The 27,622-nt window shown below is 53.5% G+C and overlaps 1 protein-coding gene and 1 long non-coding RNA gene across 4 annotated transcripts; one reads left to right on the top strand and one right to left on the bottom strand.

The window, feature by feature from the left end:
- Positions 1-134: 134 nt before the first annotated feature.
- On the top strand, positions 135-20,264 carry LOC310899850. 3 transcript variants are annotated; one of them, XR_014584713.1, is made up of 4 exons: positions 135-514; positions 609-12,619; positions 14,439-17,360; positions 17,510-20,264. It is a non-coding gene; the product is annotated as an uncharacterized lncRNA (long non-coding RNA). The 3 variants fall into 3 exon arrangements; XR_014584714.1 differs by having other exon boundaries at positions 135-12,619; positions 14,439-17,061; positions 17,138-17,360; XR_014584715.1 differs by having other exon boundaries at positions 135-12,619.
- On the bottom strand, positions 19,930-27,480 carry TXN2 (thioredoxin 2). The gene is made up of 4 exons (XM_083836787.1): positions 27,386-27,480; positions 27,124-27,284; positions 25,941-26,064; positions 19,930-20,679 (listed from the first exon to the last, which is right to left on the bottom strand). The coding sequence occupies exons 2-4, from the start codon at positions 27,282-27,284 to the stop codon at positions 20,563-20,565; spliced, it is 402 nt and encodes a 133-aa protein (XP_083692913.1). The 5' UTR covers positions 27,386-27,480; the 3' UTR covers positions 19,930-20,562.
- Between the last annotated feature and the right edge of the window lie 142 nt (positions 27,481-27,622).

The following is a 27,622-nucleotide window of genomic DNA, read 5'->3' as shown; positions in this document are numbered from 1 at the left end:
TTCTAGCCAATCGGCCAGCCGGCAGCGGGGAACTGACGGCGGGCCCGGCCAATAGGAGCCGCCCGCGGGGCGGAGGCTGCGGAGCCGTTGCGGGAGGGGACGGCGGCCTCGCGCCTTCGTGCAACGTTAGCGGAGGCGCACCCGGCGCGGCGCCGCCCTGAGGGGCGGGGGGGGCCCGGCACGGCCCGGCACGGCCCCGCTGCCCCCTCGCCGCCTCCCTTCGCCTCCTGCCGGGCCGAGCAGTGCCAGGCCGGCCCCACAATGCCCCGCAGCGGCGCCGGGCTGGGCCCCGGCGGAAGCCGTGCCTCGCTGGCGCTGCCCTGTGCCCGCCCCGGGCCGGCGGCCTGGCGCTGAGGGGGCCGTGCCCGGCGGCCTCACGGGGAAATGGAGGGGTGGGGGGGGGGGGCGTAATCCAGGCACCGAAATTATAATCCTGAGGCCGCAGGGGCTCGGCACGGCCCGAAAATGCTTGGGGAAGGGCAGAGGCACGGCGTGGCCGGGCCCGGGTGCTGAAGTGAGCCTGGAGGGGGTCGGGGGAGGCCTGCCAGAACGGGAGAGGTGTGAAGGCACAAAGCTGAGCTCATCCTTCCTCTCTACATGTGCTGCAGGCTCCAGGAGCTTCAGGCAGAGCGCAGGGGAAAGGAGGAAGCCAGAGCCAAGACGTGAGACGAAAGTCTTCCAAAAGTGAGCGCGGCATATACGAGTCCAGATGTCAGATCCAGCTGTAAAGATGAGCTTTATTGCTTATTTACAAGCATCCAGAAATGCAAGGCTGCCTCCCTTCAGGGCTTCCTACCTTCGATAAGGAGAGCAGGTTTGCAGACGTAGGTGCCAACGACAGAAAATACAGGGTGAAGTTTACCAATGTCGACTAATATCGAAGTTACAAGTGAAGCAGGCTTGAATCAAGAGAGACAGAGATGTTAGCAGAGAATTGTCTTGAGTAAGCATCTCTTGTCCAAGTGAAACGCTTTTGGCTCAGATTCATTGCGGCAGTTTGGAAACAACGCTAGACGTGTATGTCTCGAGACACAAAAGGCAGTGGGTGAAATCTCTGAAAGCAGTGAAAGATTTGTAGGGCTGAGTATCAGGCATACAAAGGTGTCATTGTTAAAGGCAGAGGTGAGAGGTGTAAATATAGGTACAATAAGAATTTAATTTGGCAGTGGGAAGAGAACGTACAGCATAGGTCTTCGCTAGTACATTAAGACGGAGAATGAAAGGAAGCTGGAACTGTGACAAGAGGCAACCAAAGATACCTACATAATCAGATGCCTTAAATGGGGACCTAAGTCTCCATTTAAGTGTCCAGTAACTCGTTCTGATCCATCAAAAAGTGACAAAAAGGATATTTACTGGTTGAAAGGCAGGGCTTTAAATTCTCCCATAAAAATGAGAGAATGGAAATAGTGGAGATTACTACATACATCAAAGAAAAAAAGAGAAGCTGTGTCTTCAGCCAAGCGGCTAAGAAAGGTAAACAAAAGCAAGCAGACAGTATCAGGTCTAAGTAAAGTTTTTGAAGGAGAAAAGTAGCAGAGCTTAGCTGGGCAAGGAAATAGAAAAGGCAAAAATTAACTGACAACAGTAGTCATGTGGGAAATAAAAGGTAACAACTGCAAGTATGAAATGCAGACGTTAAAAGGCTGTCAGTCATTTTTAAGGACTGCATGGTACAGGGCATTTCAAATTTTCTTACTCTCCTCTGCCTCTCATACTTTCATAGGTAACTCTGCACTTTCCAAGACTTAAGTCTAAGGTCAGGCTGTACTATTTGTCAGGTTTGTCTTTCTCTCTTTGTTTTTCTTTAATAAAGACATTTGAGAAGTTGGTTCCACTCCTGTTTAATCAATGGCAAAACTTCCCTGATGACTTCAGCAGTAAAATATCAAAAATGAGCTCAAAGCAAAGATAGCTGCAGTTTTCTACCAACCTCTCCCTTACCAAAAAGTATCCCACTTCTTTTGAAAACTCTGCATGTTTCCCTAATGCTCAGCTTGGTGGGTGCATGGTAGTTGAGGCAAGTCAGATTTGAATTGTCTGTTTTCTGTAGCTTGACAATTCTGAAAATAAGTGCACAGGGTTTTTGTGTTGGTCTGATGGCAGGAAGTTACCCAGGAAAGGAGACACGCCTCAGAAAGAAGTATGAGTAAAAAAGCTATCATATTAATTTTGTACATCCGTTACTTTCTACAAATTCGTATGATGTTTATTTGATCCTTCTGGTCAACTTCACTCACATTTTCCATCAATGCTTGCAAGCTCGCGTCCGCTGGAAGAGCAAACTTGTAATGGTCATTGAATTCTGAAAAACAGCATCTCAAGCACCTCAACAACAGCCAGATTTACCAGAGAAAGAAAAAGAAAATGAAACACCAAGCATCCAGAGGTTACTCTTTGGTTTGCCAGCCTTCGCAACAGACCACACCAATGCTCACTTTGCTGAACTACGCTGTTTTCCCCTACGCTGGCCTAATCCAAGACAATTGGGCATAAGTTTATTGGCAAGCTGCAGTCCGTGGGAGAAGCCTGCACGTCTGCCACGAACACTAAACATAGGCATGTTTCATTTCTGTATCTCACAAACAGGTAAGGTGGCTAAATTCATGTCGACAAATCATTTCCAAATGCCTTGCGAGGCAGAAGAAATCTCTTCCAAAACAAGTTTCTTCCAGGCTGAAAGAAGAGTGACAGGAGACAAAAGGTGTTTACTTTATCAGAGAAGTCACATTGCTAAACGCTAACCACAGTGACTTTAGACAGAAACCGCACACATGCAGATCTGGAGAATGTCACAATCTGTTATTGCTAAGAAGCCTCAGCTCTGCTTTTGCAGAAGCCTGAAACATCAGTAGTTTCTGTGCAGACTCATCATTGGAATTAATATAAAAAAAAAAAGCAGCTCTGGAGTCACTTTGATATATACACCCAGCTATAAATCCAGATGAGAATTTAAAGGGTTTTTACACCCTGTAACAGAAGGAAATGGCTCTTTGGAGCGAAGGAGGAGAAAGCAACACATTTCTGTGGACTTCACCATTTACTGCCCATGTCCTCTGAACAATGTGAAATTTGCCTGGAATTTAGGCACCGTCTATTAGCATAGCTTCCTTTTCCCCTTGTGCCAATTCTTTATTGTTCTGCTCCCATAACAAATGCCAAATCCGAACTGTGAAGGCACAGAAGGTGGAAAACCATGAACTTAAGATGTGGAAGGAGTGAAAGCAAGTGGTGTTACCACTGGAGCATCAGAGTTTACAAATTTAAGCCTAAATTCTAGCTCTGTTCATCCAAATTATAACAGGAGCAGCTGATGTGAAAGAGCTGGGACCACACTAAGGCAAACGTGGCCCAGTAACCTGTCTCAGAAGCAGCAAGTAGCAGATACTAGGAAGCATATAAGGCCTTTCCTTACAGAGAGAGGTTACCCTTAGCATGCCTACCCAACTTCTGGTGTGGCTGTGTTTTCATAGCTTCATTGTCTTGTTTTTGTGTGTCAGGGTGTGATTCCATAATGCTCTCTTCATCAGCAAAACTGGCTTGAGATGTCATCTGTTCTCCCCCCAGCTGCTTGGTCCTAGTGCTGTGTCACAGCCACCGCTGCCTCAGCGGTGCTGATGCAGACGTTTCAAAAGCCATACTGTAAACTGGATCACTGGAGTTAAAAAAGAAGGTTAAGAAGAAAAGAGCAGTTCGCTGATCTAGTTTATAGGCCCACAGAGAGACAGAGGCATCAGCACAACTGAAGAGATTGAACCACGGGACTGCGACAGGAGTCTTTCACACTGACTTTGCTGATGGAGAAAATAGGAGGGAACCATACCTGCACCCCAAGGCTGGCAGGAGGGCAGGAGCTGCACCTGGCACGCTGTAGCATTTAAAACAGTTATTCTCCCCCTTTCCACCTCTCCCCAACCATCCACCCATGCCGTCTTGTGCGAACAGCCTGCTGAACTCCTGCTTCATTGTGGTTCTTGCTTCAGCTTCAGTAAAAGAGGAAAACATTTTTACTTTCTTCACACATTAATGACAAGATCTGCAGCTAGAAAACAAAACATTGCACACGACATCTCTGATCAGTTGGGGTACAATTTAGAGGCATAAATCTCTATCAGTTAGGTAGCACAGTAAGCAAATTTACTTTGTGCTAGAGACCCTCCCTGCAATACAATGGGAGTGACACTACGTTGTAAAAGTATGTACGTATCCCAGTTGGATAAGCAGGTTGTCAAACAGCTGTGCCCTGACTGAAGTCATGGGACGTGTCCTCAGAAACACACCTAAATGAAAAATTATGTCTTGCGCAGAGGAAAGCTCTCCTTGGAGCTTGTGAGTTCCTCCAAGCCCTGAGATGGGATTGCAACTCCATTACGCATGGTTGCAGACACCGCATTCCTGATCTGACATACCAAGAACAATGGCCCAGAGCTCTTTACCTCCAAGGAATTCAAATATAATCATCACTGCCATCTAAATGCGAGCACAGCGCTAAGCAACATACATTTTTTGGTTCAGTATATCCGCTTCCTAACCCTGTTTCCTCTAGCCCTGTTCTCTTGCTGCTAGCTATTTTCTATCCAGCTTTAAATGCTGAGAAAGCTGGCGTCCAGCACAACTACAAAAAAAAGGATTTATACACCAGGAATAGAAGCCATCCAGCCATCCTTGGCCCCAAACCAACATTTGGGACCTGAGTTTTCTACCTCAGGCCTACCCCAGCTTATCCAAAATTCCAGCAGAGCACATCCTGTTACCTGCCTTAAATAAGCATGGCGATTTCTTGCTGCAGAAAACTAACTGGGCATTTTCACACAACCCGTTGTGGTTTAGCCCCTTTAGTGACAATTCAACCGGTACCAGGCACGTAATTTTGGGCTTCTCTGTCCTGGCCTCACAGCTCTGTGGTTCAGCAATTGCTAAGGGTCCTTTATTACCGTCTCAAATACCTCCTTGTCCTTCTGCCTTTCTCAGGGGGTTAAGAAATGCTTCAGATTCCTGAGTTCAGAAGGGCTTGGGGGCATTCTTTTTACTCAGCAGAGGATAAGCTGAAAGGGGAATAAACATCCCTGTCGCCCTGCAGCCATCGTATGCTTGTGACACTCAGGTAGCAAATATACTTGCCAGGCGTAGAACAGATATTGACAAAGGGAAAATACTTGCAAGAGATTGCCAAAGCCATCTAAACACTGTTTTCCTGCTTAGGTGGGGCTGTGGAGAGCTTTACACTGTCTTTGCTTCTCTTTTCCTTCTTAGGTCTCAGGCTGGGCCTCATTTTCACAGAACCAAGAACTGAGTACCAGGGTGATTTTGCCATTTGGAAAACAGGACCAAGTTCAGAGAATCCACCAAGGTGAATGGTGGTTTGCTACTTCACAACATTCACCTTTTTTAAAGTGCATTTCAGCATCTGTCACCTTTAAGAGACCTCTAAACAAAAGGCATCTAGCTGGATGTTCGCTTCCCTCTTCCTCTCCCCAAGCATCTTCTTCCTCCAGCAGGATTTGAGTCTCCCTTCTTTCCTCCCTGCCAAACACGAGAGCACCTCTGCTTTCCGCCTGCTGCCTTTCCTGAGGTTACTACGTGAGCTTTCGCTAATGGTGCCTCTCAGCTTACCTCACATGTGCTGTTTGGTTTTGGGTTCAGCCTGCAATAGTAATCAAGGCCAATATTTGCTCACATGAAGTGGCTCTGCGGTTCTCATTCCAGTGAGCTGGCCGAGGCCAAAGTGAAACTATCTTGAAATATTCTGGTATGCCCAAGAGATGCTCGGAACAAGGGATTTTTCCAGCGCTGTAGAAAGTCATCCAGATTCTCATTGCAGCTTTGTTGTGGGAACTGCAGGGGAACTAACTAGTTTATAGCCTGCCACAATTAAAGACACTGCTTTTGCCTGCCAGAAACCAAAGCCGGTCCGGTCAAAGCCTAGCTTTGGGCCCATTCTGCTGGGCGAGAGCTCCGCAGCCAGAAAGAAGACTTGACGTGAAGTCTTGCAAGTATTCACCCTCTTCTGCGAGACTGAAGCCCACATTTTTCTGATAAGAGGAGGCTACATCCTTTGTGCATGCAAGTCAGCGGCAGGTCTTATAAACACACCCACAGATTCTCAGTGCAACATATTGCAAGCTCTGTGCGGCTGGAGCCAGCGCGTGCTTTGCTCAACAACCCCCCTTTCATTTCTGCCAAGATTCCCTCCCACATTTGGGACTTTTTTTTTTTTTTCCCCTACTCCCTTGAGAGCCTCCTCAATTCTCCCAGCTTCTCTGGCCTCCCACTGCCAGCAGGGTCCGTTCTGTACGATTTTGCCAGCTTGCACAGCCTTTGGAAACATATGGGGCAGCGCAGGAAGCTGGGTGCGTCGCCCTTATTTTCAGCCCCCCTGTTCGGGTTGGACAGATGGAACAGAAGACCAAACTGACAGTACTGGCACAAAAGGCAGAAAATGAGCCCTGGGGACTTCCTGAGGCATTATCTTTGTAGGATGTGAGAAAATACTGAGATACATGAGGTGTCATCAAGGTGGGAAGTGACTTTTTAGGCAAGGTGCAGGCAAGAGCCTCGTGTAACGCAGCCATCTTCTTTCCCATTCATCAGAGCATCGTTTCCTGGGATTATTCTGCAACAAAGAAAACAACTCATGGGGCACCCTGTGTTTGTGTAACAAATTCCTGTCAAAAATCAATACCTCACTGCAGAGCAGCAGGCTGGTGGGCTGTCAAACCTCAGGCTAGCACCTGCTCTGCTGTATTTCTCAGCTATCGAGAGGCAAAAAAAGTGTTAGAGGAACCAAACCCACGGAACAGAGATGTTTTCAGGAGGGGTTGTGAAATCCCTCTGTGTGAGGTAGCAGCTTTTGTCAGTCTGGGATGGAAGGAGTCCTGCAGACACTGATGCCTTATGCTCCGAGGGATATAAAAGGGGGTTCACGGAGAGAATATTTGGACTTGGAGTTAGAGACCCAAGCACGATACAGATCTAAAGCACAAAATAAGATAGCTCCACTCTCTTTAACTTATGATAAATCCTGTGCACTACCTCCTTGTATTTTCTGTTCACACACAAAGCAGAAGCATCCTTGCTGTTGTCCTGATTACTGCCGCACTGAACTTTAAGCGCACACCTGTATACGCACTTGCGGCTGGTAGCGAGACAGCACGGAAGCCTGTAACTCTTTGACTCTTTATAGAGGAATGTATGTGTATAAAAGCCTTTTGAATTTTCATAAGCCGACCCTTAGATGTGGGATAGTGAAACACAAAAAGATGAAAACAAGATGCTCACCCGATGATTCAGCTATCCTGCAAAGCTTCTTCTAGCAGCCATCATAACCCTGAAAATAATCACCCCAGCCCCTTTTTCCTGTGGGTTAAAAACACATCAGCCATGAGGATCATAATGATAAGTTTTTTGTTGTTACTCAGAAACCGTGAGAAGGGGTTTTGCATTACATGAAGAGAAAATGCATACAGGAAAAGAAGGTATGCGTATTATTGTTATTATTTTTGTTACTTGAGGAATGCTAAATCAGGTTTGGCTTTGCTAGGGGACATACCAGCTGTCTCCAAGCTCTTTTTATTTTGATCTCTCTTGTACCTTAATTGGAAAAGCAGGGTGTGGAGCCTCCAACAAAGGCTCCCCTTTGTAGTGTGTTAATTAGGCATAGGAGTTAACAAAACCCCTCGGTTATAAACAATTACCTTTCCCCAGGCTTACTTTCATTTCCATGCTACCACGTTTTTACTAATTTTCTATTAGTTTTCCAGAGTGGACAAAAGTAATTTCTAAAATTAGTCCTCTAATTAGCAAGAAGGGGAAAAAAAAATCCCGAGCAGGAAAATATGTAAAGCAGGAGGGAAAAAAAAAAGTATAATTAGGAGCCCTTAAAGATGCCTTATTTGTGCTTCTTCAGGATACAAGGTCTCTTTGGGTCACTGTAAAGTCTCTTTTAAAACTGAAAATCTAGACTGTGGTCCCCTGGAGGTGACTGTGGGTGGAAATGCCCAGGGCAGGGAAGAATCAGGTGTGGGCTCCTGTGTCCTGAAGTGGGTGCTACCCTCACCCCAGGGAGCAAGAAGCGCTCCTCCTGTCCCTCTGCTGTGACTCCATTTGCAAAGCACAGTTTGCCTGGAGCAGGGCCCCGCCTGGCCTGCAGGACACCTTTTTGTGTGTCCTGGCTGCTGATGCACACCGAACAGCTGGGAAGGGAGAGGCTTCTACCTCGCCCGCAGCCACCCTGGCACTGGTACCTCTCTTCCTCTTCTTCCTGCAAGGGGAAGGATGGAACCGAGGGGCTGGGGGTCTTTCTGCTTCCAGCTTGGAGAAACTGGAAGAGGCAATTCCCTGTGATGGGAAACTGTGGTGTAAGGACAGCCGTGGTCTCAACGCTAAAGGTTTTATGTCCCGCGACGGCACAAAACTTCACGCTGCTGCTCCCTGATCTTGTTTTCTGTTGAGCTTCTGGAGAAAGGTGGAGTGGGGCACTTTAACCCAGAGACCTGGGAGAAGCACGTTATGATTCAGAATCCAGGTGAAGTCCGTGCCGCCACCTGTGATAGTGCTGTTTCCTTAAGGCTTTTGCAGCACAGAGGGCACCCACATACATCAGCACAGACGAGGGGCTCCCCCGTGTTCCCCAGAGGTTGCCTTTGTGCCCGGGGAGTAGGGCAGCAATGTTTATGTGGGACTGGGGAAAGAGTAGCTCAAGTCCACGCAAACCCAGCCCCACAATGTGCAGAGCAATGATCTCCCTACAGGTACTAAATCCCAATAGGAACTGCATCTCTGGCCAGCCAGCGGACCTGGAAAAGGCTGTCTGGGGGAAATCTCGTATTTCCCAATGGCAAATTCCCAAGCATAGCAGTTCTCTTTGGAACAAACCTTTCTCTCCTCCCTGGAGGAGACATCTCCTGAAGGCATATCCCCTTTATTGCTGCACATCAAGCCACAGTCCCCCTTTCTCACTGCACTGCAGTAGCACACATTGCTTCTCAAGCCAAGAGCAGCCCCCGTGCCTTTCCCCAGAGAGCTTTCAAGCCCAAACGGAGCAGGCAAACTCCATGTGAGAGGGCAATCAGAAGTGAAGAAAGGCTGAGGCTGGCCCCAGTGCCCCCAGCAGGTCCCAGGAGGGATCTGGGGACAGGATCCAGGCAGGTCCAGGAAGCAAGGGTCCCATGGCAGCACGCAGCCGCTTCACGTACGATGGAAAATGTTTAAACTGCTGTAGCTGGGGCCCACAGGAAACTTTTGGGAAGTGTGTGCTGGGTCTAAGACAGGAACCAAGAGAGTCAGTGTTTAAAATATGCACTGACAATGAATTGCCTCATTACTTAGAGAAAAATCGAGAAGGGGGGAAGGAGTAAAACTCAGCCACATCCGCAAACAGGCAAATAATTGTCTGATGGATACACCACGTCTCCTGACTGCTGGTCTAGGGCGTTGCTGGATGTTCAAGCCCATGGTGTCTTCTTCATCACGGCAAGCTTCTCCCTCCAGGAGACAGCAGGGTCTCCTCTGCATTCGGGTGTTCCCTGCTGGAAGGCACTCCATCTCAGAAAGGCCAACATGCCCTCAGATCATTTTTTTAAAGGGGGGTGGAAGGTGGCCATTTGAAGGCTCACCCCACAGCCTCCCCCTGCGTGCACCCTCTCCTGCAGGATGGAGACTACCACGGTCTCACACCGTGCAAAAGCAGCAAAAAATAAAAGGCGGCCGGAGATGCGAACCTCCTCCTGAAGCACTACATAAAGCAAATGAAGACGTCTCAGAGCGGAGGCCTCATAAATTTGGAGCGCCCTGAGGCGAAGCCTTTGGGGTGGGAGCCCCGAGGCCGAGCTGGGCTGGCAGCGAGATCCTGCCTGGGGAGGGAGCCCGGAGCGGGGCAGGTAACGCTCACGCAGCTTTTTATGGCTTTTCGGTTTATTACATTTCTTTTTTTTTTTTTTTTTTTCCTGGCCTCGGTGACAACCGCAGCCTTATAAGGGCAGGAGCGCGGCGTTGGAGGCTGAGAGGAGGTGGGGCCTCCCGGGGCTGGAGGCTGCCCGGCCCTGACCTCCTTCCCGGGAAAAACCCTGGGAACCCTCCCTTGGCCCAGCTGCTGAAGCGGGGAAAACTGCACGACGACCCCGCTCCTCTTCCCTTTCTCCCCCGCACCTCCCGGAGGAGCTGCGGTGGAGCCTCCGCTTTCTGCTTTTTTGGGATGCGGGGGGGATCTGGGAGCGACGGGTCGCGGGGTCCCCCGCATCCGACATGGGAAACCTATTCCCATCTGGTTGGGGTAGTTCTGAGAACCGGAAGAAAAAAAAAGAAAGGAAAAACAAACGATCCTCCTCCCAGCGCTGCCGGCGAGTGTGTGAAAAGCCGCAGCTGGCAGGTCTGCTGCGGGATGTCTGCTGCAGACCCCATGGCTCCGTACGTGTTTTGGGATCCCCCCTACATCTCTGGCCGACTGCGTGCATTGGGTTCCTACACGTATCGACCCGGTCTGATCCATCCAGCTCCGCCAACTGGTTACGAATAAGGCCAAACATAAACATGCTAAAAATGTCACTGTCATCAGATAAGGTCGCTATGCACACAGCATTCCTGACACGGGTTCATTACACCAAGGACGTGGAAAGCTAATCCACCAGGTCACATGCGTGTGGTGGCTGGCATGGGGAGGGGGCACGGGGAGCCATAACTCTGCTTTTGAGCCTGCTGCCAGCCTGGAGGACATCATCCCTGCGTGACTCAGTTTCTCTCAGCAGGGGAAAAAAGAGGGATGTCACGGCACCCACCTCCTCCTGCGAGCGCTGACGTGTTTCGGGAAGGAGCGGCAGAAGGGGAGGCAGGGGATGAGTGTGCTTGCGAGCCACAACAGGCTGGCCTTTTGTGCTGACCGCCGGCTCGCAGAGATCTTTACCAAACATGATCATATTTATCGCTCCAGGAGGCAGTTATCTCTATTTTGTAGGAAAGGAAGCAGGCACTGAGAGCTTCCTCTGTGATACATTTGTAATTGTGACTGTGTTCAAGTCCCAGCAGCACGGGGCTGAGCAGGCTAGGTGCTCACCATGTTTGTCAGATGCCCAGGTGAACACAGACGTACACAAGCCGCCAGATCTAATGACCTTCCCTGCCATGAAATGAGTTTTTATAGCTCTCAATCCATGTATTTTAAGAGCTGAGGGGAGCAGGAGCTGTGGCTGGGTCACCAGTGGGAGACCAGTGGGATCATGCTCCCTCTCCTGAGCTTGCCACCACATCCACTCTTTAACTGCTTACAGGCTGTGTCTGGCTCAAGAAAGAGAGGTTGTGGGGCCTTTCCCTTGGGATGAGTGATTTGGATTAGGTCAGCCAACGAGGGAACATCCTGTTCCTTCTCAGCCTTGGGACTGTCAGGGTTGTGGTTTGAGGACTGCGCAAACCAGCCCGAGTCTGGACAGCCCCCAGAGGAAGAAGCCCCCTTGCCTCCTCTTCCCCTCCCTCCTCCAAACTTCACACTCCCACTGCCAGCCCCAGATCTCACAGTCTGATCCAGCTGGAAAACAGCCTGAACCGAAAGCAAGGGCTGTGTCTCCAGCTTGACCGTTTCCTTGGTGTGGTTGACTGCCTGGGTGCTAGAGAGGCTCTGGAAATGCACAGTCATGGGGAGGACTTTCTGGTGACACACCAGACACAGGCTGATCAGAAACAAGGAGGGAATCGCAGCCCTGGGAGGGCAGAAAGCCTCTTTTCCAGGGATGCCAAGGATGAATTTACTCCAACTGCACAGCTGGCCATAGGGGTTGTTACAGCATCCTAGATGCAAGTGGTTGTGACCAGTAGCTGAATTACACAACATCCATTGCCAAATGTATAGGGCTACCAACCTCAGGGCATCACTCAGTGTAGACGGTAATTTTGGAGGTCTCCAGCCCACTCAGGGCCGTATCCAGCCAGGTTTTGGAAACCTCTGAGGGTGGCAAATCCAGGATTTGTCGTTGCCTCTTGTCCTTTCACCGAGCACCTGCACTGCAGGTGTTGCTGTGTGCGTTCACACTACCAGCGTGTGTCAGTGCATGTACAGTGAGCATCCCTGCCTCCACCTACCACATTAATATCATCTCGGAAGTTCAGTTCATAAAAATGGGTGCAAATTCACTCAAGACGAGGAAGCTGTGGTAGTTTCTGCAAGCAGTTTTACTGCACGTACACTGTGCGAATGCCTTGTGCGCATGTACTCAGGGATGTCTGGGCACCGTCCTCCTCCTCCTCCTCCAGCGGCTCTGCACCTCGGCAGTCGCAGATCTTCCTCTCCGTTGTTATCAGAGAAAATGTTTACAGCCAGGTCTAGATCTGGTCAGGTAGCTTCTCGATTACTCACCTCTCAGCTATTGCTCTGCTCCAGTGGCTGTGAAGCTGAGGGAGACAGGGTGTACCAGGCAGCAGCTAGGGCTGGAAGACAACAGAAATCAGGTTCTGCTCCGGTGATATTGCTGGAGGGCAGTGCATCACTCCTCTGATGTCATATCTGTGAGGCACGGCCTTCAGAGCGTCAAAAAAAAGAACACCCATTGCTCAGTGGGCCAGAAGTGATTGAAAAGGAGGCAAGCGAGAAAGGAGACCTCAAAACTTTTACCTGCTTGCTGGCTTGGGGACAACGGTAGGTGAAATGACATACAACTGCTACTCAGTGGTGTCTTACGTGATATCAGGAGCGTGGCGTGATGAACAATCCCTCTGCAGTCTTCAAAGAGGGTGGGAAATGGGGAAGGCTGAGATGAGCTCCGGGCTGTGGGTTGGGGAAAGGTGTGAGGTACGAGGCTGACCAAGAGGTCGAGGCCGTGGCCGGGGGGAGGCAGGGACAGGGCACCTCTGCACCCTGACCACCTTCCAGAGCCAAAATCCCCACGAGGAGGGGGCTCTGCACCGCCATGTGGAGAGGACCCTGGGCACTTCAGTGCAGGCCATGCTCTAGCTGGTGCTGCGGAGATGGGACGGGCAGGGCAGGGCTCGGCCTGGACCGGCGGCTGCCCTCACCTACAGGCCAGGCAGGAGGCTGCGGCCCAAAGAGAAAGTCTGAGCGTGCCGGGTCTCAGCATGGGTGAGGTGCTCAGAAGATTATGACAGAAATGCAATAAAACAGGTTTTCACTGACAGCCAAGGACGGGAATCACCGACTCTCGGTGTTACTCGGCTTCTTTTAATCTGAGACGACTCGAGGGCTGCCTGAGGTACCACGAGCAAAAGGAGGTTGGGTCAGGTTTGAAAAGCGAAGCTCATTCCAGGGATCAGCCACTCCTGCTGACTCCCTTTGCTCAATCCCAAAGCGAGGCAGGGAGGTAAAATTCAGGCTCAGCTCAGCCTCACCCAGCAGCTCCACCTCTGGACCTACTGGGCCCAGTGGGGACAGGCTGTGAAGCTGCATCTGGTAGAGGCCTGACCCATCCTGCACCACCATCGCTGCTGGATAGGGGTTGGAATCACGTAATCAGAGAGCGGCGTGGGTTGGAGGGGATCTTAAAGACCACCTAATTCCAACCCCCTGCCATGGGCAGGGACACCTCCTACCAGAGCAGGCTGCCCAAAGCCCCATCCAGCCTGGCCTTGAACACCTCCAGGGACGGGGCATCCACAGCTTCTCTGGGCAACCTGTGCCAGTGCTTCAACATCCTCATAGTGAAGAATTTCTTCCTAATATCTAACCTAAACCTACACTCTTTTAGTATAAAGCCATTCCCCTTCTCCTATCACTACACTGCCCGACAAAGAGTCCCTCCCCAACTTTCCTGTAGGCCCTCTTTAGGTACTAGAAGGCCACTATAAGGTGTCCCCAGATCCTTCTCTTCTTAGAGGACCCAGCGTATGTGCACAGCCACCATAATCCACAGGACTTTGTTCTCAGCCCATCCCTCCCAGCTCTGCCGCCCAGCATATCTCACCAGGCTTATCTGGTCGCGTGCCCTCCTCCCTCCCCAGCCGTACCCCGCGGGCCAGATTTTCCTGCTTCACCCCAAAAGCTTATTTTTGTTATTTTAAAACAAACCGAGTTGCGTCTGTTTTGATTTCCAGCAGGAGGTTAGAGGGAGGTCAGAGCCGACATCTGGGCTGGAGATAACATTCCCGTCTAATTAGCAAGCCCTGAATAACGAGGGCCTTCCTGTCCCACCTCCCCCCCCCCAGCCCAGTGCAGGAGAGGGCAGCGCAGTGGGGCTGGGGCAGAGCCAGGGCACCCAGCTGGGAGAAGCAGCCCCGTGGGGTGATGTTTTATTTCCCCTGTCCTCCTCCATCTCCACGTGGGCACTGTTCGCAGGCACCCAGCCTTCACGACCCAAGTGTGGTCCCGGTGCAAGCTGTTGATTTTAACGCTGTCCCTGCTGCCACACCGATGTCTGTGCATCGAGAGGAGACACTGAGGGACTTGACACTTGCGGGACACATAAATGATCTCTGCTTTCTCACATCCTCTGCTCTCTCCTCAGCCAAATATTGGCAGCCCTGACCCTGTTTTTGGGAATTGTGCTGTTTATTGGGGTGACAAAATGCAGCTGTCAAATCGAGCACAGCGACGCCGCAGCGAAGGAGCAGCCACGGCTGGAGCCAGCTCTGGGACAGGAGGGCACACACGGCGGCTGCTGGGTGGCAGTGACAGGACGTGGGAGCGGGCTGAGCTGCAGCCTGGAGCGATGACAGCACCAGGCACTTCTGCCCCGTGCAAAACCCCACTGCCAGCTGGCACCTGCAGCAAAACTGCGGTGGGTTTACTGAGGGAAGCTGCCGGCATCAGAAAAGCTGCAGCTGGTCAGTTCCTCAGAGGGGATGCAACGTTTGCTCCTGGCCTTGGTGGAAATCCTACAGGAAGGAGAAGGCAGGGGGCAGGCTGGGGGCTGAGCACTGGCAGAGCTTGGCTTGAAGGGACAAGGCTGGAAACTCAGGTCAGCATCATGGGGAGGCACAGAACAGCAGGAGAGAGGCAGCAGCTGGAGATGGCATCAACCTACAGAGCTTGCTTGTGGACACAGCCACATCCAAGACCCCAGAGGGGTCTCTCCTGCTCCTGCATCCCTGAATCCCGAGGGTGCTGCCCCCTGCACCATGCCAGATGGGGATGACTCTGAGCGTACTTCCTCTTGAGTGTCACCAAGGAAACCTGAATTAGGAACAGAGTTGAGCTCCAGGGAAAGGGGAAGGGGAAGCAAAGTCCCAGACAGGTACCCAGGGCTGGCGTGCTGGGCGACCGCACAGTCTAGCACTAGAAATGCAGTGGCAGGCTTGAGAGCAGCACCATTTAATGATGCCCGGGCTCTAGGGAAAAGCCAAGTGGTTGAAACCCATCACACCCGGGCAGGCTGGCAGGGGAAAGCTGGGTGTCCTCGGTGGCGAGCCCCCAAGGAGCCAAACCAAAGGCTCAGCCCCTGGAGAGAGAACCTGGCGCAGGAGGAAGAAGAACTTGAGGGTTTTTTGTCTCGCCGCTTCCTGCCGAAAGCTGGCACGGCTGTAAAATCGCGAGCCCAGAACAATGAGGTCTCCTGTCCCAGCAGCTGCTAAAGCAGTCACCTGGGGAGCTTCCTGCCATCAGCCAGGGGCAGGACGAGAAGTTGCTCCCGCACGCTTTCCTGCAATCCGCCACACGCCTGATTTATGCTCGGCTACGTCCCTGCCACCCCCTCCCCCAGAGCCGGGCGTCTCACGCTCCGAGAAGAGGATGTGGTTGCTGAGACCAACCTCTGACGGGGAGCAGGCTCATCTTTCAGCCCTGCTTCCCCACGCAGCAGGAGGTGCTTTTCTTTGTGACTTCTGAGCCACCCCATAGCTCCCCACAGGCAGTGGGGACAGTGCAGGCACTCCCTGGACGTCCCCTGTACCCGGCGCCCTTGCTGCTGTGCCCCAAAGCACCCTGCGAATGCTCTGTGGCTGACACATGCTGCAAATCCACTGCTTGCAGTCACCAAAGAGCTGGCACCACGCTGCCACCGGCTTCCTCTCAGGCCATCACGCCTTTCCAAAGCATTAGTCTGCTGGTCTGAGCCACGCCGGATCTCGCCTCACGGGTGAGTATTTTTAGAAAGTTGGAGCTAAGACCATGCAGTCACTCCTGAGCTATGCCAGGATGAAAAGAAAACAACCACTTCTGCCCGAACAATGCAGCCTTGGAACAAAAAGCCGCTGCAAATGGCATTTTTCAGCATCACTCACAACTGGCCAAGCTTTGAAAGACGAAACTCGCAGTCAAAAAAAAAAAAAAAAAAAAGAAAAGAAAAAGAGAGGTTCCCGGTGAACAGAAAGGGCCTTGACAATTTACTTAAAAAGCCAGATTAAAGCAAAACGGTGTTATATAAATACTGGAAGGCATGCCGCGGCTTGCACGCGGTGCAACCCTGCGTTTGCATCAGCTGCTGCTGCTGGCTGCGTGGCGCGGCCCCGTGCTCGCAGCAGCCCAAGGGGACGGAGCCCCGAGCACCCAGCACCCGCGGGCTGCAGCGTCTCTGCCCCGAGGCACGACCGCCCTCCTCGTGCAACGCGAGACCGGCACGAGAAGCAGCACGGAAGGTCCCCGGAAAGCACCGAAATCGCTGGTGCATTTTGTACCCGCTGGACGACTCGGAGGGGGTGTTTCTGAGGGCTCTGGCTGCAAAAATTTCCTGTTTTTCTGTATTGCTCAAGCACCCGTCTGCTGAGACGGAGGATGCAGCTGGGGTGCCTGCAGGGGAGCAGCGGTGCGCACCAGGAGCTGGGCAAAGAGGCTGGCTCCGGCCCCCTTCTGCTGGCAGCAGGTGTCCCCTGCTGCTGTCACCTCCTCCCTTCCCTGGAGCACACCCAGGCTCGCGCAGCACCCACGGGATGAAGCCGCCCGTCCCTGTCCCCGTGCACAGCCTGAGGCAGGGCCCGGGCGCTGCCAAGCACGCCCCGCCCTGGCTAACGCGCTGGCGGCCAGCTGCAGCCTCCGGCTTCTGCTCGAGAAAGGCTTCGAGTGGAAAGTGCTGGCGGAGGAACCACAAGGCTCACGAGCGAGCCGAGGGCAGAAAGACAAGCGGCGGAAAGGCCGTGGCGAAGCACTGCTGCCTTTTCCTTCTCCCTGCTCTTGTGCCTGCCCTGCTGGCGGAGGTGGACTTGGGCCTGGGTGGGTTGCAGAGCAGGTGAGGAGGACGGGACGTCTCACCTGTGATCTGTTTTGATTTAGGTCCAGAACTCCAACCTTCTGTACTTTGCCTTATCGTTTTATTGCTGAGGATATTGCAGCTGGCCAAGCTACGAGCAACTTGCAATTTAACCTGCAGAAGACTGAAACCAACGATGAGTGCTCAGCACAACTCAGCAAGGCTTCGCAACACCGCCGAGCTGAACGCTGCTGCTAATGGCCTGCCCGGGTTCGAGATCCGAGTTGCCAAATCCGTGCGAATCCTGTAATTAGTTGAGAAAAATGGCGGGGGGGGGGAGGAGATAAAAAACAAAGCCGAGAGCAGCCAGGCTGGCTTGGCAACTGGCCCTGCCGAGGGCAGCGTTAGCGGCGGCTGCTCTTGTTGACGTGGGCCCGATGCTTGCTTTGTTGTAGGACTCACTGCCTGCGGAGCCAGCTGGAGCCAAACGTGGCCACAACTGGCCCTGTCCACGCTCACAGCCCCCGTGTGCTGCGCATCAGGCAACCTGAGTTTCCCATCCCCTACCGGCGCATCGCGGGGGCTCGGCGCAGCACGCCGGGCACGGCAGCAGCGCGGCTCTCACCCTGCGAGGGTTCAGCAGAGGGAGCCGAACGGCTCAGGAAAGCAGCAGCTGCTGCTCTTGGGTTCGATGCAAGCCAGGAGAAAGGGATGAAAAAGCTCTGCTTGCTGTGAACCGGGTGTCTTCAACCAGACCGCGCGGGCGGAGGCGCCGCATGCGAATCGTGGGGGGGGGGAAATCTCAGCGCTGGGTTCGGAGCGCAGCCGGGCAGTGAGCAGCGGGGTCAGCTCGGCTTCGCTCCCGTTGGAGAGGCAGCGACCGCCACGCGTTCCTAAAATAGCAGCCGGGAACATGAGAAGCAGAGAGCGCTGCTGTAATGCTTGGGCGGGAGAGAGTAAATGTTTAACAGATCAGGGGAACGTTGGATGTGTTTAACTCCGAAAGGGAGGAACAACGGCGTCCTTGCCGGAGTGAGAACAGAGACGTTTTCTCAACTGACATGTACAAAACAGCTGTTTCTGAGAAACAACCTACTGCCTTGGCTCCCTGTGCTCAGGAAAGACCAAGATCACATTCAGCTGGCATGAAAATCGCTGTGCAACCCCTCTTTTAACCGCTACATAAACACGCTCCTTGCAGCGCTTCCTGCTTGCACCTCCCGAAGCCTCCCTAGCCGTCGCCAGCCAGGGATTTGAATTCAGATCCTGCTGCAGAAAACATCGCTGCACTTTGAGGCCTGCGCTGTGGTGAAAACCATGCAAAGCATCACGGTGCCCCCAGCCTCCTCCTCTTCCTCCCTGCCAGCCAGGCAGTTTCTGGAGGATTTCTCCCTGTGTATTTATCTCCAGTATTTATCTCACAGAAACAGTTGTGCCTTTCATATAATGCACCCTAAAGCACGCTGGCACTTTAATAGCCGACCGGCACGTTAGCTCCACTTTTCCTCAGAAGGAAGTGATAAAATAGCTAATTTATACTGTCTCTTAAACGCACAATGCAAAGTCACTGTGTTTTTTCCTGTTCTGTGGGATGGTGAAGCATAAAAGTTGGCTATTGTTGGGTACGTGACGCTGTTCCCCTACTTTTCCTGCACATGCAGGGAAGTGGAGACAGTCTTTACTAGAAGTGTTTACAGAGCAGCCAGGAACACCGAGGCGCACCAAAAAGGCAGGGCGAACCGCTCGGCCCGAAACAGGAGCGGGACACCAGCAGCACAGCTCCTGCGGTCTCCGCCGTAAAGCCGAATACCATTTCTCTCTGCTCACAGCTTCCCAAATTACATCCAAGTGACATCACCGCACACAGCGCACCGCGCGGGCGGCACGCCAGGCCGTGAGCTCAGCCCTGACAGGAAGGCAGCCCACCTCGGGGGGCCGGCACCGCTTCTCGCTGCTGCCCACGCCCCGCGGTGCCCGGGCCGGTGAGAGCAGGTGGGAACGGCGACGCCTGCAGCACCGCGGTTGCGGCGGGACGCACGGGACTTGGAGCGCTGCTTCCTCGCTCCTTAAAAGGTCACAGCTCGTTCCTGCGAAGGTGCAGGGAAAAAAAAAACAAAAAACCCTAACGACCTGTGCCAGGGAGGCGAAATGGAGCAGAGCCAAGGCAGAGTTAAGACTGATTGAGGGAAACAGAAGCTAGGAAGGGAAAAAAAAAAACACAGCTCTTACATGGTTATTAGGCACGTACAGTGTGCTCACGCGTGAACTGAAGTTAAGCGTTACAGTGGGCACCAGCCCCGATGTCGTACTCTGCCTACCAGTGCAGGAGGAAGCTGGGAGCGGGGCACTGACAAACTGGAAGTGTTCTGAATTCAGCTTGACTGTGATCAGGTGAACGTGGGGAGGAAGCGCTGGAAAGGACGGAGGCTGTTTGTGACACGGGCACACGGCTGCCTCCCTTAGTCTAAAGGTCGGGGCAATTAGCATCAGGAGACCGCCTGCTGTCAGGACTCACCTGTGTGAGCAGATCTAACTATTCACACAAGGGTCAGGGAGGCTTCAGACTGCTTGGGCAGGGAAGGAGGTGAGAAAAGCACGGTGGGGAGCGAGCACAGGGGAGTGCAATGAGCCACTGCCCCTCTGCGCACACGAGGTGCCTCCTTCCAGAGGCCTGGGTCCAGCTGCACCCAAAGGGGACACGGGAGCAGCACTGCAAGCCCTGTGAAAGTAATCCACTTGTTTGTTTTTCGGAACATTACCTTTTAGTAGGGATCAAGTCGTAACCTGCTCTCTCCCAACCCATCATTAGAAACCAGCCACTGCTCTGCTGGTACTGCCTCTCACCCCTCTGGACAGACAAGGGACTTCCCTGCGATTTCAGAGAATCAAGTTTTATTCTCCAGCTAAACAGAAGTGACAATAAAGTTCTCTTTATTACAGACCTACAAAAAAGGAGATCCATAAAATACTTCTATTTTCTCTTATAAAACTAATAGAGGAGCCTGAGGCTTTGCAGAGCATTTGTACCTGCCCCAGGGACGTGAGGACAGCGGGACAAAAACACAGGTTTCACAGACAAGGCAGAGGCATTCCCAGCTTTAAACAAACCCACCCAGGGCAGATAGGCACCCACACGTTGTAGGGAGCAGCTGCCCTCTGCTCTGGGCTATCAGATGCTAGGCGAAGGAGAGACATTCCTCCTCGTAGCTCAGCAGCGGTTCTACACGTCATCTCTTCGCTGATAAACGTGGGCTCCTAATCCCAGCCACATTCCCCATTTTGAGAAAAAGCAGCCCTGCTCCTCGACACTCTTTACAACTACTGCTGCTCGAGAGAAGGGGGGAGCAGGAAGGAAGGGTTACAACACTGTCCATCTCCTAAAAACCCCCAAACAAAGGAAAACCCCAGGCTGTACAAGGCAGGCAGCCCACGTGCCCCTCAGCTCTCCCAGGCAAGGAATGCACAACATGGACACAGCCGGAGGCAGAGGTACAGCCACCCTTTTACTTCAGGCTCCGATGAGTTTCTTGAGGAATGCTTCCAGCTGATCCTCGTCCTTTATCCCCACAAACTTATCCACAACGTCTCCGTTCTTCATAGCCAGCACGGTTGGCACTGCCGACACCTGGGGGCAAGAGAAACACAGAGATGCGCGTAAGCGGAGTCTGCGAGGAGCCCAACTTCACCCAGATCCCAAATGGAGCTCTGTAGCTGTCCCCCTGCTCCCGGGGACAGCAAGACAACTACAGCTAGCGAGGGACTGAAAGCTTTTCTCTTAGCTAAAGCTTTGCTTCTGAGTTTCAGGGACTTGGCTTTTGGAAGCTAAGGGAATCAGTTTGGAAGCAGCGTCGAGGGCCCTACCTGCAGGTCAAGGAGCTGACCCCACGCTGCTCAAAGCTGACACGTGCCCTACAAGTAACACAATTTAAAAGGCAAAACCAAGCCTAACATAAAAGGAAAAGGCAAAGCTTTTTCCCCTCTCCAGTACAAATTCTGCTTCTCTTTCCCTCTTATCCTATCATAAGCAAACAAACCCAGTCTTTTGTCAGGATACCTCTCACGCATGATGATCTCTAGACATTTTATGGCCAGGGCAGTACCAGACTGGAGCCATGTTCTTCCCCAAATAGGACAGGAGCTAGAGCAGGGCTCCCCACCCACCACCGAGCAGGCAGACGTCCTGCTCTGGCCGGCCAGAGTAATGACAACCCCAACCCATCTTTCATTTTCTGCCTAAGCTTTTAGCTGTTGAGCTGGATTCCCGATGATGGGGTAAGAAGAGAAGTCCCTCCAGCCAGTGCCAGCAGGCAGCTGCACTGCTCTGGATGCTGTTTTTCTGGTCCGAAACAAAATTGCTGGGAATTATTGGAGAGAACAGCAGTGGAAATGATGACGCTCCTCGGGGACTTGCTGGGTGTACAGCGACAGAAGAAACCTCGTAGACACGATCACGAGAAGGAGCCATCAGAGCTCAGAGATCTGATCCTGTGTGTTGCTAACAGACAGCTGGCACGACCACCCTCAGCTCCGGTGCTCTTATCTCTGCAAAGCCTCTCCCCCCGAACACGTCCTGTTCTTATCTCGCTTGCTGCCCATCTGCCAGCCCGCACGGCCTTCCCCCCGTGCGCTCCCAGCTGTCCCAGCCCCGCTGCCAGCAAGGATCTGCCACACTCGCAAATCCTTCCTGCAGGAAACCCTCCAGAGGTCTGGCTTTCCTCCCAGCAGGAGGCTGAGATGAAAGGGACATTTTGTTCCTCCCTTCCCGCCCCGGCCCGGCGCTGTTCCTGCAGTCTGTCCTCGGGGGCTTTTGTGCAGCCTAATCCGAACGGATGGGAGCGAGGGGGCCGCTGCCACCCGGCCGGCGCTGCTGTGACACAGGTTCTTCAGCTCCTCCTAGTGCCCGGCTGCAGCAGGGCTCAGAAACTCAGGCCCCAGGGGTGCTGATGGCACCGACGACGTCTTCCTTCAGGATTTTAGGGGTGAGAAAGGACAAACCAGCGCGGCGTTTGACTGGCCTCCTCCTCTCCCTGATGGGCAACGCTCTGCTGAGCCTCCCCCTGGTTTGCAAGGTGGGTTAGTAACAAGCACGGCCACCCCAGCTCCTCCCTAAAAAATAGCGCGTCCGACCAGCACCATTAAACATCACCCCAGTCAGGGCCAGGAGAGGTCCGGATGACTCTTCGAAGCACTACAGAGGACCAGACAAAAAAAAACAAAAAACAAAAAACAAAAACGAGTTACTGGGCTCTGAGCAGCACACCCAGGGGCTTCACGCGCACTTGCTCCCTCCATCTCCTCCCACGCATCCCCGAGTTGGGCAAAACATCCGTGCCGGGGGCAGCGTGCCAGGGGGCAGCAGCAGGGCCCGGCTCTGCGCTTTCAGAAGTCTCAGAAACAGCCGGCAGCCTCCGGGAGAAAAGCACAAAGGCGGTTTTAGACCCGCGCACCTCGAAATTGGAAGCCGTGAGTGGGCCTCGGCTCCCCTTTTTGTGGCAGGGAGGGAATCCTGAGGTTCCTGGGTTTGCTGCTTGCGAAGCAGATGTCCTGGGAATTTCTAGAAGGGAAAGTTTAGATTTCCTTCTTTTTTTTGGGGGGGTCCAGTCTGCACTGGACCTAAATAAACCCTCCTCTTACTTCAAAGCATTTATGGAGGAAATAGGCTGCTTTTGATCAGCACTGACCAAGCAGATAAACAAATAAAAGCAGCCATGCGGGCTATTCCTGGCAGCACTCGCACTGAGGGAATTCTCTCCCATCTGAAACTGGGGCTTTTTTGTACAACCCTGGACACCAGCGGGGGAAGGATTTCACCCGCCTTCAGGGACGAGGCGTAACAGGAAGGAGCTCTGCCGATCAGCAATGTCCCTGTGCCCATCAGCTCTTCGGGGCTGCCCACGGCTCACGTGTCCACCCGCAGCAGCAGACGCAGGGGCTGCCCTTTCCCAAGGGGCATGGGCAACGGGCCAAGGCAAAAAAAAAAAAAAAAAAAGAATTTAAGGAATTTCCAGAGAAAGCAAATTAAACAAAAGTACTCCTCCCTTCCTGCTCTCGGGGCACGAGGTCAAGAGCAGGCTGCGGCAGCAGCAAAAGGCCGCAGCTGGTGCAGAAGGGTGCTAGACAAAAGGAGGAATCCTCAGAGAAAGAACTTCTGTGCTGCGCTAACCAGACAGAGGAGGGTGCCCGGATTTTTCTGGTTGCAGGAAACACGTCTGGGCTTCGTGCTAGCCGGAATTGTTTGGAGCCAAGGGCAGGGAGAAGCAGGCGTGAAGGCACGCAGCGACATTCCTCAGCTCCTCCCGGGGGCTCTCCCTTCTCTCCCCAGGCTGAGGAGCCCGCGGGAGATGACGCCGTGCCATCGGGCAGCGAACTGGGGGCCGTGCACGTGGCAGGGGAATAGGCATGGACGGAAGGAGACTTCCTGGCGGTGAGTGGAGGAGCTGTGAGGGTAACACCTACACTGAAACTCGCAAGCAAAATCCTTCTCAGCTTGCAGATAACTAATCTCAGATGGAAAGGCTTTAAAAAAAAAAAAATCCCTCTGGATTCCCTGATCTTTCCCAAATACCACCTCTGGTCTCTCTTTGATCTCGACTCAGCGTCTTCCCATCGGCTCTTCTGCTCCCATCTCCTTAGCTGGCAACTTCCCAGAAGAAGCAGCAAGGCCAAGCACGTGCCCAGTGCACGAACCAAGCTTCTGCCTTGAAAAGGATGGCCCAAACTACGAAGATCAAACCAAGCATTTCTCCTTTACCCATTTGCAGCTATCCTACTCGCCAGCACTACCTAAGGGATGGGGTTTAGCCGCAGGCAGAAGGGTCCAGACTGGGTGCACTCATCACTGCAAAATGCAGAGGACGCAGGGATGATCCCCAGGACCTCTTGCAAAACAAAACTTCGCTGTGTTTGTGTGGTAAGCTGCAGAAAGAAGCCAGCCCTTTCAGCCTCTTTTTCAAGACCTTTCTTCCCATACACGCGCTCTCTTGCCGTTTTCCAGTCATTTGAGATCATCTTCTTGTAAAGTGAGCTAATTGAACCTGCTGGAAGGCTTGGGGCAACACGGGAGTTAAGCCAACAAGCTCTACTCTCTCCTCCTTAGGACAGTTGCTACCAGAACCTTGTCCGCGCCTATCCGGATTTATCTCCTGACCACCACTGAAAGAACCTCAGTCTCTTCCACTTGTTCTCACCGGCACCCTCGAGCCGCACAGCCCTCAGGCTTGTAACACACAGCCCTGCTAGTGAGCCAGCACTCGTCCCCCTCAGCCCCGGCATGCCTGAGAGCACGCCACCACCTAAAAAAAGCACGGGAGGCTCTCGTGCTCAGCCTGGGGAAGTTGCAAGTGACATTTGCAGGCAGCAGCCGGGTGCACGCTCCACCACAGCACAGGCAGAAAGTTCTCCCCGGGAAGGAGTGGGAGGGAATGAGCTGGTTCGGCCTCTTCCTCCTTCCAGCACGGCAGGGTTTGGGAACAGGACAGAGCCATCTCCTCCAGGCTTAACACAATGACAGCTTTGCTCAGGAGCTGGTTCGGTTTGCTGGGCATCTTGAGAAGCTTCTTGTGCTAGCGTCAGCCCGGGGAGCAGGACTTCACCTGGGAGAGGGAGCAGCTCCATCTGTGTGCTACGCAAGTGAAAACTGAGCACTTTCTTCCCTGTAAAGCACAGCAGCGGGATGCCCTGACTCCACAGACTGACCTGTTGTTTACAAGGAGAAATAACAGGGGCCAGCACAGTTGTCAAAGGAATTTTTGCACTTCTTAAACCGCCTGATCGCTGACGGGGTAGGAGCAGGGGGAATCACGTAAGCCAAGGCCACGGCCTTCTCCAGTCACTCTGCTCGTTCCTGGGAGCAAGACTGCAGGGACAAACGCAGGGCAAGCGTGTGAAATGCTGACATAAGCACCAAGGCCCACGCTTGCCAAGAGTGGGATGCGTGCTCCTGCTGCGCACAGGCGCTCTCCAACCTGCCTTCCACTTGTCCAAACAAAGCCCACGCCGTCCCCTTGTGATGCAGCTTAAGGACAGGACACTGTCACCCCGCAAGAAATCCTCAGCGAGGGAGGGGACGGGCTGGCTGCCCGGAGAACCGTGTCAAGGAGTGCAACAGCCTGGGGCTTGTTACTTCATGTCCCTGCCCTACACCCGAGCAGCCTGCGCACGCAGTAAATGCTGCACAGAACTACTGGAGTGAGCACAGAGGGCTACGAAGAAGATTAGAGGACTGGAGCACCTGTTGGACGAGGACAGGCTGAGAGAGCTGGGCCTGTTTAGCCTGGAGGAGAGAAGACTGAGGGGACATCTCATCAAGGTGTGTAAATATCAGAGGGGAGCGTGTCAAGAGGATGGAGCCGGTCTCTTTTCAGTCGTGCCCAGCGAGAAGATGAGAGGCAACAGGCACAAACTGAAGCACAGGAGGTTCTGGCTCAATACGAGGGGACACTTCTTTACTGTGAGGGTGACAGACCACTGGGACAGGTTGCCCAGAGAGGTTGTGGAGTCTCCTCCTCTGGAGATATTCAAAACCCGCCTGGATGCCATCCTGCAACGTGCTCCAGGTGATCCTGCTTGGTCCAGGGGTTGGACTGGGTGATCTTCAGAGGTCCCTTCCAACCTCGGCCGTTCTGTGATACGCTGTGTTTACACTGACAGATTTCTGCACGGCCTAAAGGACACATTTCTCCAGATTTAGAGGTGGGGACGCCGAATATGAGCAGCAGAGCTGGAGGAGGGGCATGCAGTGAAATCCACCCACGGCAGTGACCCAGTGGACCAGGCACAGGCAGGCAGCAGCCCTGGGCTTCCCCTCCCCGTGCAGACACCTCTCCCTGGAGAGGGACCTGCTCCGGACTACCACCACCGGCAAGCCTGTGCTCTTCCAGCTCCTACCTCGTACTCAATGGCAAGGTCTGTGTGATCATCGATGTCCACTTTGGCCATCACCACCTTCCCCTCCTGCTTGGCCACCATCTTCTCTAACCTGGGGCCTAGGATCTTGCAGGGACCGCACCACCTAAGGAGAGAAAGAGAGCAGGCACGAGGGGAGGCAAGTGCAGCAGCAGCAGGCACGGAAGGCTGGAACGCCAGTGCCTTTACCACCGTTTTACCTCTCTTGTCTTCAGCCCAACCTCTATGCTACGGGACGCTGCTGGCATTGAACGCCGAGCATAAACATTAACCAGCTCCCCCAGCCCGGGCTGTCCTCTTTCTTCTGCTGCTCAGCCGTTCGTCCCTGCCCTGCTCACGTGTTGAGCTGTAACCCAGATGGCCACAACGCCGCCGTGGTGCAAGTGTTACTGTCAGGCATGGGGGCAGCCACCTGCACACCTATCGGCTCTTGCCGATTATCACAGGCTTGCCTGTGTACTTACTGCAGAGTTGGCTGCAAAAATTGCAGACATAGCAGCTGTTTAACGCAAGAACATGGCAGCCACGGCAGACTTTGCAAGGCCCCACACAGGGAAAACAGTGCTGCACCTAAACACGCTATTTAGGGAGCTGTGAACTCCCTCAGGCCAAGGAAAACACAAGTTAAAGATCTGAGTGCCCTTGTCATGTAAAACATAAGTTTTGTGCCTCTTTCCATGCTGGGTTTCAGGCTTTCCATTATTTGTCGTTTTCTCCCTGGATGACCCCAGTTAATGTAGGTTCTGGTTCGTCAGTTTGGTCTGTTTAGTGCAGCTATTTTGGGGCTGCTCTGTAGCCTGTTTGCCCAGAATCAGCCACAACTCCTATGGCAGCACTACAGGACCGTGAAAACACTTGAAAAAGCAGTATAATCGGTATCGTTAATCCAGCGGATAACATCCAGGAATATTTTAACTGGCAAGAGCACAACAACAGTTTTATCGATCACAAACATTGCTTCTGCTACCGTGAGGCTGTCAAGAGCTCTGGCCCAAGAGCGCACGGTGCTAGAGCTGCAGAGACACAGCGTGAGCCTGCGGGGAGGTACAAAACGCGCGTTAACGTCGCTCTGTGTTTTTTGGGGGGACATTTAGCCCCGAGAAGCGATGAAGGGCGTTACCAGAGCCTCGCCGTGCCCCGGGGCTCGGCGCTGCCGGGCACTTACTGCGCGTGGAAGTCCACCACGACGGGCTTGGCGCTGTTGACCACCCGCTCCTGGAAGTCGCCGCCGTCCTGCACGTTGAAGGCGCTCGGGCGGGCCGCGGAGGTGCCCAAGGCCCTGCCGGGGCCGGCCAGCAGCCGACGGAGCGCCAACCTCTGCGCCATCTGCGGGGAGAAGAGGGGGGCGTCAGGGCGGGGGAGGGGGGGCGGTCGCGATCCCCGTCCCGATCGCGACCCCGCTCCCTATCGCGGCCGCGGCCCCGCACCTCGCCCTGCCCGCAGGTGCCCAAACCCGCTTCCGGCCGTCTCTGCGGATGGAGCCGCCCCCCCCCGCCCCGTTTGCGGGATCTCAGTGGCTGCCGCTGCTGTCACTCGCACCCAGCCGCCGGCTTGGGGCGGAGCGGGCTGCTCCGCGGGGGCCTTTCTCGTGCCCCCTGGGGGAGCTTTGTCGCGCACCCCCGCGATTCATTGGGATTTAGGGGACCGGCCCCGCGTGGAGCCCC

Source organism: Anser anser, assembly GCF_964211835.1.
Source record: "Anser anser genome assembly, chromosome: 1".
Lineage (NCBI taxonomy): Eukaryota > Metazoa > Chordata > Aves > Anseriformes > Anatidae > Anser > Anser anser.
The sequence above is the reverse complement of the archived record's forward strand: the minus strand, read 5'-3'. Positions and strand labels throughout refer to the sequence as shown.

Coding starts and splice junctions, on each gene's coding strand:
- TXN2 (XM_083836787.1), bottom strand. CDS start 27,284: ATGGCGCAGAGGTTGGCGCTCCGTCGGCTGCTGGCCGGCCCCGGCAGG. Junction 26,065..27,123: donor GTGGTGGACTTCCACGCGCA/GTAAGTGCCCGG, acceptor TTCTCTCCTTAG/GTGGTGCGGTCCCTGCAAGA. Junction 20,680..25,940: donor ACCTTGCCATTGAGTACGAG/GTAGGAGCTGGA, acceptor TCTTGCCCCCAG/GTGTCGGCAGTGCCAACCGT.